Consider the following 11,448-nt stretch of genomic DNA (forward strand, 5'->3'; position numbering starts at 1 on the left):
TGCAAGCAACTCTATATGTACAGAAATACTGTTAATCTGAGTGATGGTTTCTCAAGGTGAAATACAATTTTATATTTAATTTTAGAAGCTTTGATAAATTTTTTTATTATTTTTTTCTTTAAAAATTCTGCATATGGCTGATGAAATTTTTATCAAATGTTTAAAAAATCTTTCATTTTTTATACTACACTGAAGTAGGTTTTATAACTGATCTAGGCAATATGAGAAGACAATGTTTATCGTAAATGCAGTTAAAGGCACCATTGCTTCCTTTCTTCGGGAAGACTACAGAAGAAAGCCCATTTCCTTGAATGCACTTCCCCCCCAAATTGTTTCAGTATTGGGCCTTGCACCTGTTCTGCACAGCTCTGATGTAGATGGAATAATTCATGTTGGACCCTTTAATCTATTACAGCTAAGACCACAATGAAAGTAACCACAGGACATGTAAGATTTGCCAACTATAAAGCCTACGCTGTAAAAGCAAGATCCAGAAACCTCTTACAAAATGACATTGGTGCCACAAATGGAAAATAGTTCAAGACTGCACTCATCAGTTACTTACCATGGACTTGCTGCACAAAAGTGACTGGGAGGTAAAGGGGTTGATAAAATATGGTAGAGCAAGACTTGTATTTTCAGGTCCATGGCCAGAAGAGCCTGAAGCTACTTTATCATATCCCTGCCCAGAGGTACAGGTGGTCTGAGTCAGGGTGGGCAGGTGAGATGAATAAATTGACTGGACACTCCTATTTGGGGCAGCAAATCCTACTGCATGGAGCTAGGCACACAGTGGAATTTTGGAAATCTAGTGTTACTCTGAAACAGGTCTTCAACCTGGGTTGGATAAATTACTTTGGGTTTGCAAAAATTTTGGTTAACAATAAAAAATTTTGAATAGACAAAAATGTCACAAACTAATTCAAAACACAACACAATGAATCTCAGGTGTATTTTGATAATCTTCACCCATGTTTCAGGGTGTGACTTTATTGAAGTCCAATGCTGAATACATACCACATGCACTACACATACCATCACACCAAGTCATACTGCAGTTCAAGCAAATACTGTTTAAAACCCCTGGAATTGAGACTGCTGGGAATTGTAGCGTTTTTACTGATCATAAAAAAAAATTCTGTTTTTTTTTTTTTTGAGACAGGGCTTCTCTGTGTAGCCCTGGCTATCCTAGAATGAGGTCTGTAGACCAGGCTGGACTTCAACTCACAGAGATCTGTCCACCTCTGTCTCCTGAATGCTGGGATTAGAGGTTTGCACCATCACTGCCCGGCTAGTTTGCTCTTCTTGTACAGAAATGACAGTCTAATTATATAAAGGAGAGATTTTAATTTTCCTACTGTCATTCCTCAACATTAAGGATTAGGTTGGTATGTCTTTGGATTATATTGTGTTAAAACTTTTATTCCATTTTTTCTTTTATTTTTTAATTATTTTTTGAGACAAGGATCTTCTGTATAACCCCAACTCTCCTGGTACTCACTCTGTACACTAGGCTGGACTTGATCTCACAGGGATTCGCCTACCTTTACCTCCCAAGTGCTAGGGTTAGAGGTGTGGGACACTATAGCCCCCTTTCCCCGAGGGCTAGTAATTCTACAGACATGTGTCAGCATGTCTGGCCTCAGAATGTTTAATTAAAAAAACTTACTGTCTGAGCTGCTGGCTTGAGTTTAACAATAACAACAACAACAAAAAAAATCACTGAATGAAATGTGGCCCAGGATTGGGTCAGAGTTTCCAGTAATTTATGAACTAGCCCTTTCATGCTGCTAGCTGTGACCATGTCATTTGTAAAGTGCCTCCATTGTGGTTAAACAACCACAATTCCCAGAACTAAAATGATTTGGTTCCAACTTGGTTTTTAGATTCTTGCTTGCCTGATCTATTGATCCCAGAAAACTGACCATAAGAGATGGTCTGTTAGTGGCTTGGCACTCTTTATCCCACTGAACACGATACCTCCCAACTGTCCGCAGCAGTGGCTAACTGCAGGCTAAGAAAGCAAACACTTCAATCTCTGTCCCTTGTTGTCCTGCAACTACCCAACCTGTAGGCAGGATCTGAGTCTTACACTAGGGACCCTTTTGCAGGTTTTCTCCTGAATAAGGACCATGTTGTCTTAGTTTGGTCAGTCCTTTGTCTCCTCTCTATATACATCTCATATATTTATGTGAAGTAGCACTTCCAACATTGACAATTATAAACACAAAAATATCAATCAGCGCTGAAAAATGCTGATGACACTCTGTTTTAAAATATATAGTTGACCACCACCTATCACATTAGTGTGAATTTGAATTTCCTTTCCACTTTAACAAATGGTAAATNAATAAATATCTTCTGAAGTTATTACATATGCTTGATTTGTATGTCTTTTTTATATACATATACACCTGGTGTTTTATAAAATTTTCACGGGCAGAGCCTAAAGGCTGAAAGTGGTTATAAAAGCCAATATGCTGTAATATACAGGGATGTGTAAAGCAAGGGAACAGAAAGAATTCTGGGAATCTTCACTATTGAGTTAGACAATTTCTTATGACCTACTTGCCAAACATTATTAATTGCCAAAATGTCGAAGTGAGAGAGTGTTTTACACCGAGGTATACTAACTAACTCACTGTCACCAGCTTTCCAGAGATCTGTACTTTTACCTCAAGTATTTCCATATCAATTGTAATGAATAATTTGGTGTGCTTTCTTAGAGAAATATGTAAATTACTGTGTAATCACAATATTGCAGCAAACAAGATAAATGCAAGAATGATCACCTAAACATCTAATTAGTTCTTCTCCACAGTCAGATTTATGCTAGAGACACTAATTGCGCCTAACACTTTAATGAAGGTTTCAACACTGCATAAATAAGACTGACAAACTACAAACAATTTTCATTTATTTTCCTTTTTCCCTTACTGAAAAACAATTTGCCTTTGTAAAAGTAGCAAACACCTGCTAGGCAAGATATGTTGATGGGCACAGTGATCCCCATTTATAGAGAGGATGGGGACGTAACAATAGATGATGGGCTTTGGGGAGGGCTCAGTGTCAGGGCAAGGCTTCAAAGTTTTCAAGTTTTATGTTTGAATGGGAGAACTGGGTATTAAAGTACTCTTTCATCCATTAAAATTTGACATAAAATTGAAGCTGAAAAGTTAGATTTACAAAATATGATAAATTTCAGCTAATGATTGTATCATCAGTTTTTGAAATGACTGAGTTTGAAATATTTGGGTTACAGGAGCTTAAATCCGGAGCTCTGTGGAGACCAATTCGGGAAAGCTATTTTTCTGGCCTGGTTGAAGGTCTGGCATTCCGAGCTATCCTTAATACAGAAAAGTTAAACCAAACGGGCAGCTCACTCATCTGGCTAAGAGTTCAACTCTCAGGAAGGAAAGACCACCCACCCCTATGGAGATGAGTTCACATTAAATCATGATAAAGACAGGTGGAATAATTAACCATGTAATGAACTACTGTACTTTTCCTTCCCAGAATTCCCACTCCCTAACACTATGAGGCTGCTTGTCTACCACTTGGCTGACCTCCATGGTGGCTTAACTCAAACTTCAAGGCTTTTTTCCTTCTCTTTTTGACAATTCTTTCCCTCAGAGATGCTGCTGAGATTTACAGCTTGCTTGCCTTGGGGTTTTTCTTTCAAAGTCTAATAAAATTGTTTCCAACTTTCCCTTTGAGCCCATCCTTAAATTCTTTTACTAATGAAACTATGAACCTTGACAGGGACCCCACCTTTCCTGGTAGTGGGTGACAACACTGGTATGACTCCTCAACATCCCCAGGAAAATTCTGTGACTGCTAAGGATGCTAACCTGGTTGGTCAGGAGCCTGGGGTTCTGGAGTGCTGGAGCTCACTGGTTCTGCCACTGGCTGGCTGAAGATGCCCAGGGCAGTGGCTACTTCCTCTTCATTCCTGCTATTTCTTGAGGAACTACCTTTATTGGAAGAAATATTTCCATTGTATAATTCTGTTGATATTTATAAAAAGTTGTTCTGGACAGGTGGTATTAATTTTGTATATTTTTTCATTTAATTATTTAAAGCAAATGAGAGGCATTACTATGGCTTATGTTTATTTTCTTCAGATAGTTGGATGTTTTAAGAAAATCTTTGTTGCATTTTTGTAGATCTTTACCATAAAAATGCTTTGATATTTGTACGAGGACATTGTAGATTTAAATTTTACACTATGTAATAAAAATTCCTAAACTCACATAATTTTAAAGGCATCTTATATATTTTCCTTGGATTCCATGACGAATGGATTCCATTAGGGAATTAAATTGCAATTCTTTTCAAACAAGCTCTTTCCTTCATGTCCCTCAGAAGATGGATGTGACATTACTGCAGAAGTACTTTGTTTACCTGTCCTTGATAAAAACACCGCAAAACCTGGAAGACTGAATCTTAACATTTTGCAAAATTGTACTAACAGATTTATTCCTGACACCCTTGGGCTGGATTCAAGATAGACTAATATATACATCAAAAATCTATATAAACATGCCTCAAATCCCATCTTTAAAGGGAAAGACTAACATATGCATTGAAAATCTATATAACACGTCTTAAATCCCATTTTTAAAGGCTAGCGGCGGCAGCCACTTCCGTTTATCTAATGCTTAAGTGTGGAAGTGTTCACCCTGGAAGCTGTTTCACATCATATGCAAAACTCCGAAGGGAGAAACAGCAGTGTAACAAAAGCCTGCTTTAAAAGAAAAGACATAAATTAAATACGAAACATGATAATAAAGTTTTTGATTTATGTAAAGACTTCAGGCAGGAATTTCTTCAGTCACTTTTGGGTCCCTTATAGGAACAACAGCAGCAGTAATTTAAACTTCCTTGAGCCTGAGGACAGGGAGAGAGCCCTGCAGTTTTGAGCTCCTGTCTATTGAACCCAGCTTGTCTCTGTTAGGGCAGACTCTAGAGCAGTACTTCTGCGGAAAATTTGATTTCCATAATCCCCACAGAACAGACATTTATATTTTAAATGAATTGGTTCATAATCCTTTGAAATTTACAACCCGCAGAGAGATCCCACTGCCCTGAATAATACGCAGCTCTGAGATGATAGTACTGAATACCGTCGTACCACAGTGCGCCTCGGCCTCTTCTCCACTGGTACTTTTCAAGCGAGCTCTCCTGTTGTTGCTCTGCCCTATGATGGTTGTTGAGGGGGATTGGGTACAGAATAGGTAGACTGGTTAGTAAATTTCCATACCAGAGAACAAAAGCCAGAACAGAAAGCACTATATTCATTGAAATACTCCAGTAAATATATTTATCACTATAGTGAGAATATCATTTTGACATAATTTGTGGCTATATAAAAGACACAACTTAGTCCTTTACAGAAAATAGGCCTTAATGCCTATTTCAACATTGGACTTTCTATAGAAGTGATGAATTTTATCCAAAGAATAGAGGGCTAAAGAAGTGTGGATTCTGCTATTCATGCAACATGCTATATTAAAAAACATAAAAAAAATGAAACTGAGAAAAAATACCTTTTCCTATAAAGAGGAAATGTAGCAGAATAGGGAGTTTTCTAAAGATAACTGCTGAGCTGAGATCAAACCTGGAGAAGAATTCTGAAGTATAATCTGACATTTAAATAATAGTTACAGTAGCAGCTAATATTTCCTAAATCCTTCATTTCTCAGAGCACTATCATACACTTCACAGGGTTATGTCATTGGCTCCTTACAGCAACCTTCTGAGGCACCTCCCACTGGCGCAATGCTTGGCTTGTTTTATAGAGGAGGAAACCGAGGTTCCAAGGGCGAAGAACTTTGAACCGGGCTTCAGAGACAATCACTGGTAGAACCGGAACCACATGTCTACGCTACTCATGTTCTCATGCCATTTGTTATCTCCGTGGGTGACAGTGTGTGTAGTGTGGTCATCACTCATTTCTAACTCAAGTAAAGTCAATTCTCCCTTTCCTTAGACACTGGAGTCAGACCAAGAAAGGCAGAAAGTTATAAAACAATTCAAAGTCAGGCTCTGGTCTCCATTTTCTAATAAATACGAGCTTCAGATCAACTTTACTTCTCTGCTAGACTTGGGCTTGCAATCTGAAATGGGACGAAAGAGAGGTCTCTTCCTACAGAGCCACTTTTTACATCAATGAAAGAAAATAAAGAGCACAGAAAATAAAGTTCCTGCAAACAGAAACAGAAATTATTGTAAGAAAACTTAAAATAAACAGCGTTTCCAAAATACAATGATAATGAGATGCTATTTTACTTTGGCATCTTTATCAGAAAGCAAAACCAGGACATCACAGCTATTTGAAATAGGAAAATAAACAAAAGGACATAGAAGACGAAATAATGCATGTACAATCCTTCCAAATATATTTCAATTCCCACCACCCATTTCATTTTTAAATGGTCCTTTTCTGGACTTAGCCCTGACCCGAATGCGGCTTGATTATCACAATAAGAACACCTCTCAATTTTCCACTGGCTCTTACTGTCTACATGACTCTTGCTTACCAGGAACAGGTGTGGATGGCTTCATTTGGTGAGCGTTTCCTTTCTCTCCTTGCTGCTCAGACTCAGGTAGCTGCAAGGCGGGCACTTGTGGGGTGTTAACATGCTTCTCTACTGTAGGCGGATGGCACAATTGGCTATTTTTGTACCCAATGGATCTAACTGTCTGCAAGAAAAAGGAATCAATATGTATGTTTAAAAATAAAGGAATTACTTTTAATTCCTATAAAAATCTATACAGGAAAAAAACTTGTACAAATATGTGAGAAAAAACAGAGTAACTGCAGCGAAAAAAATGATAGGAAGGAAAATGAGAAAAAGTAGAAATGGAGGAGAAAAATAACAGGAGAGGGAACAGCAGGCAAGCAGGTCTCCAGACACAAAATCAAAACTGCAACAGATAGAGAGGAGTAAGAGTCATCCTACATGTCAGACATGTGAAGGGCGTTTAAAATAAAAAGCAGACCATTTGAGAATCTGTGTTGTATGGGTACTGGTCTACAGCCAACATTTTTTTTTGACAGAGAAGGCAAAATATGTTCATATATATTTGCTTGTAAGAAACATGTTTAATGAAAAGATTTCTCAAAAATTTTAATTATGTTGACATGACAGAAAAGAAACAACTTTGAAATTTTTTACGATCCAAAATTCCTGCTGCAAATTTATGTAAGCCTACTTTGAGCACACATAGTCAGCTATCTCTCTTCCCTTCCTTCCCCCAGCCCACATCTTACCATCCCCTGCCCTTGCTTGGATAAGCTCTTCGAATCTTTCACCCACCTCACTGGAGAGCCTCAGGTTATTCCGTCTGCCAGAGAGTGGAGGTGGTCCAAGGACCCTGGACCCAAAGGCAATATGGCAAACATCTTGACTTTTACTGTTCCGAATGCTGCCTGCCCCTCTGTTGATGAACTGATCTGTTTGTTAGAGAAAGTCAATCCATTAATGGGTGAAGTAACAAACATCATGCTACAATACTTCTCAAAGTGCAGTTCAGATGTCACAGGATTTGAATCAACACCTATTCAAAATGAAACAGTGCACCGGAGGCACGGAATCTACAGGGTGTTTCTGATAGGGCAAGAGAACAAAGGATAAGGGAGTTTTAGCAGCTGGGAAGTAGCTGGCACTCCTGCCTTCCCACTTCCCAAACTCAGTCATTCAGCCCTGAAGAGAAGCTGCAAAAAAGAATTTAGCCAAGAAGGAAACATTTGCCATCCTCTAAATAACCCCCGTTTGTTTACTTCCTGCTGAAAACTTTCAGGGTTACATGGCTGCCCAACACATTTAGAATATGCTTTTAGCATTTTGAAGCTTCCCATAAGACTCCAGCCTCTCCTTCCAGTGGGTCTGATCCCTGCCTCTAGCCTTAACTTGGGCACTTCCTTCTGGTATGGCATCCTGTACTTGTTATTACAAAAGCTGCTTTAAGAGCCTCTGCCTCATTCCCACTGCCCCGTGAACTCTGTGTGGGATCACATTCTACCGGAGCAAGCACTTTATTAGCCACTTGTGTGATTGATAATCTCCAGGAAAATGCCCAAGAAAGCACACAATTTTTGTTTAGCTGTGTAATAATTTTACTTAAATTGCTGACCTAAAAAGAAAATAATATATATTTTGGTATTCTCTTAAAATGTTTTTATTTAAATTATATCTCTAAAATATTTTTATTTTTTATATTATTTTTTAGAAATGTGTGCATAGTATTTCTCAAATAATTGTGAGTATACAAATCACTCTAGGTTCTCCTGTGGCTGTTTCAGTGTTCCGTATCATTCTTTCTCCGAAAAGCAGCCAGAGGTCTTGCAGGAAGGTACTGACTCCTTCAGTTACTTCACTTCAGCTGCTCAGTGGCTCGCCAGTTGCTCTCAGCCCTCATCACCTGTGAACACCTGCCTTGACATCTCCTTGGTCTTATACCCTTGTTTGCTACTCTCTCTAGACTCTAGCTTTCTCAGTTCTTCCTGAGGCATTGCTGCATTTCATCCCTAGGGTGAGGAGGCATGTCCTTCCTCTCTGCCTTTATGCTTTAGATATCACTTCTTCAGTCACGGCTCTGGATCTTCCTCAGGAGGGTAATTTCCCTCATCACAGAACTTGCTGGAAATTCACCTTTCTGCATCTGGATAGCATTCCAGGTAGTGTGTGTTCTAACAGATGCAAAGTCAGTGGTGGCTTGCTTTTGACATCTTGATATAGAGTGGGCATCTAATATATTTTGCTAAGGAAAATGAATTTATCATACAAAGGCTATAAAGAGTACAAAGGGAAGCTGGATTAAAACTCAGATAGTTCTAATTATGATTAGAATTAAAAAAAAAGACCCACCTGGGGTTTACGTGCCAACCCCCAAGGAGGATGCGAAGATTAACAGTGGGCCTGAGTGGCGAGGCCCTGAATGTCAGCAGGGCTCTCACGACAACCTCCCACCTGTTGGGTGACATGCATACTTCCTACTATCAAATAGACATTATGTGTGCATGTATAGCTTTCCGTCCATTTATAAATGTCCACTTGAATCAACAGAACATAGTCAGTTTCTCATTCTAGGCTATTTGTAAAATCCATTACAGATCTGTATATGGATTTTATATACAATATATACATAAATATATTTTTTATGTATAAAATATACAAAATATATAAAAATGGTATTTGTATTTTTGATGGTCAAGTAGAACACATCCTAGAAGAACCATTGTTTTCTAAGGTTGGCTTCCCTGAGGAAATGGCTGCTGCAGAGTACGGAGAAGCTCAGTGGGGTACGGTGTGGGCCTCTGGATCTGCACTCTCACGGCGCCTTCCCTGCCCTGAGGACTGCCCAGTTACAAGTTCTTCTTTCTTTCTAACAACACTTCACAAGGCAATTTCCTTCTTCTGCTTTCTCCTCATACTCTTCATCGAAGTTCAGTTTCATTCCGACCAGTTTAAGTTCTTTCAGTGAAAGACCATTTATTTCTATTCTATGGACCTGTCTGCCAAACCTAGTTTGGTAAATGGGAGACAATGACTTAATTTCACCAAAGTTATGGATGCAGTGTAAGAGTAAAACAAGGATTGGGGAGTTTAGCAATCACACTGACAAAGCTCCAGCTACAATGAAAAAATGGACATATCAACTATTCATACTTATACTTTTTCATTTAAATGTTTTCATTTTTTGAGAATTTTTAATGTGAGCACTATATTTATATTATTTTAATATTACCTTCCTTCTCCAACTCTATGGCTCATACCCACTTCCATTCAAATTCATGATTCCTTCTATTATCGTTATATATATATATACACACTTATGCAGGTGCACATGCATACACAAACAAGACCTATTGAGTCTATTTAGTATGGCACGCGTTTAGGCCTGAGACTTGGGATTAGATAACTCCCCAGGGAGCTTTTCCCTGGAGAAAACCGATTCTCTCTCTCTCTCTCTCTCTCTCTCTCTCTCTCTCTCTCTCTCTCTCTCAGCAGCCACTGACTGCTTGTAGCTCTTTATGTAGGAACGGGACTCAGTGAAGTTCCCCCAGCCACACTGGCATGTCAACTGCTGTTGCCAGTCTTTCCTATGCAACCATATTGTTGAAAACTCATGGGTATGGGTATAGCTTCTTTATCATATCTAGAAGACATTGTCTAACAGCAGGGCAACCTGGTCCTGTGGCAATTGCAACCCCCTGCACCCCAGTGTTTCATGAGTCTTAAGTGTAGGGGATGTTACAGATTTATCAATTTGGGGTAGCACTTAGTGGCTATTTTACTCTTTGCATTTTCACCAGTTGTGGGTCTCTAATATTCTCTACCTGATACAAAAATAAGCTTCTTTGATGACGAATGAGTGATACACTTATCTGTTGGCATGAGGATAAGTATTATTAGAATACAACTTGGAAATTTTATTAGTTTAGAGAGACGGCAGTAGTGCTTCTCTAGGTAGCTGGCTAGGTTTGCAGTAATCAGGCATAAATTCACTACTATTGAGAGAACCTTAAATGCAATTAGAAAGCTGTTGATTATCCCTAAAATATTTACCACTATTTTATTGTTGGGGATATCTTGCCAGGCTAGTCATTTTAGTTCATGGGCTATACAGCCAGGCAGGTCTATTGATTACTTTTCTCTATGGAAAGCTTTTACAGCACCCTCTGATACTATGAGACCTAGTCATTAGGGGGAAACTGTCAAGTGAGTTCTAGCTTGAATCCTCCAAGTCCTGTGTCTGAAGAGTGTGGTGTCTGCAGTAATAAGCCCCCAGTTAAGGGCGATGACAATGGACTATCTTGTTCTGGAGTCTCCTGTACTCTCCCATAACCAATGAATGACTCAGAAGAAGGTTTCCCATGCTTGGTACAGTGAATTTTGTTAGATAGTCTCTGGGTCACGTTGTGAGTATTATCACCTCAAGTGTGCAACTTCACTTCATTTAAACTCTGTACACACACACACACACACACACACATACAAAGGCAAAGACACATATTGTATTTTAAAGTATGCTTTTAAAATAATGTTCCTCGATGGCTTTTTTGAATATCATTAGTGTTACTATCTATCCTCCGTCCCTCTCTTTGTACATTAACCTCCCTCCCTTTTCTTCAGAGCACTCACGTTCTTAAACGAGTCTTTTACTCAGCGATGGACACGAAGCGATTATTAAAGATACCGCTAAACCTGAGATGCTGTCATCTTAAATCACAGAAAATTAGTGTATGGGTAGCCTGCCAGAGATGACTACTCAGACATAGTTTATAGCCATTGACAGTCTTTATTCCACCTGGCTGGGACCACACCCAAGTGTTGGGGGAGTCTAGGTGTGACCATGAGTATTGAGAACATGGGCCTTTTAAAGGCAGAAACCATGTCCTGGCATCTCACTTGGCAGCTGCGTGGGTGGCGGGGAGGGGGG

At 39.1% G+C, this 11,448-nt stretch overlaps 1 protein-coding gene across 4 annotated transcripts in view; it reads right to left on the bottom strand.

The window, feature by feature from the left end:
* The window catches only part of Cfap20dc (CFAP20 domain containing), a 224,199-nt gene that overhangs the window by 88,763 nt on the left and 123,988 nt on the right, over nucleotides 1–11,448 (bottom strand). For all 4 annotated transcript variants that reach the window (XM_050161182.1, XM_050161183.1, XM_050161181.1 and 1 more), the window contains 4 exons: nucleotides 7,323–7,459; nucleotides 6,543–6,705; nucleotides 5,135–5,200; nucleotides 3,852–3,974 (listed from right to left, as the gene is read on the bottom strand). In XM_050161182.1, the coding sequence (XP_050017139.1) occupies nucleotides 3,852–3,974; nucleotides 5,135–5,200; nucleotides 6,543–6,705; nucleotides 7,323–7,459 (489 nt within the window). The remainder of the gene's footprint in view (nucleotides 1–3,851; nucleotides 3,975–5,134; nucleotides 5,201–6,542; nucleotides 6,706–7,322; nucleotides 7,460–11,448) is intronic.

Source organism: Alexandromys fortis, unplaced genomic scaffold (assembly GCF_014885135.2).
Source record: "Alexandromys fortis isolate MF-2015 unplaced genomic scaffold, M_Fortis_MF-2015_v1.1 scaffold_123, whole genome shotgun sequence".
In the NCBI taxonomy this organism is placed as follows: domain Eukaryota; kingdom Metazoa; phylum Chordata; class Mammalia; order Rodentia; family Cricetidae; genus Alexandromys; species Alexandromys fortis.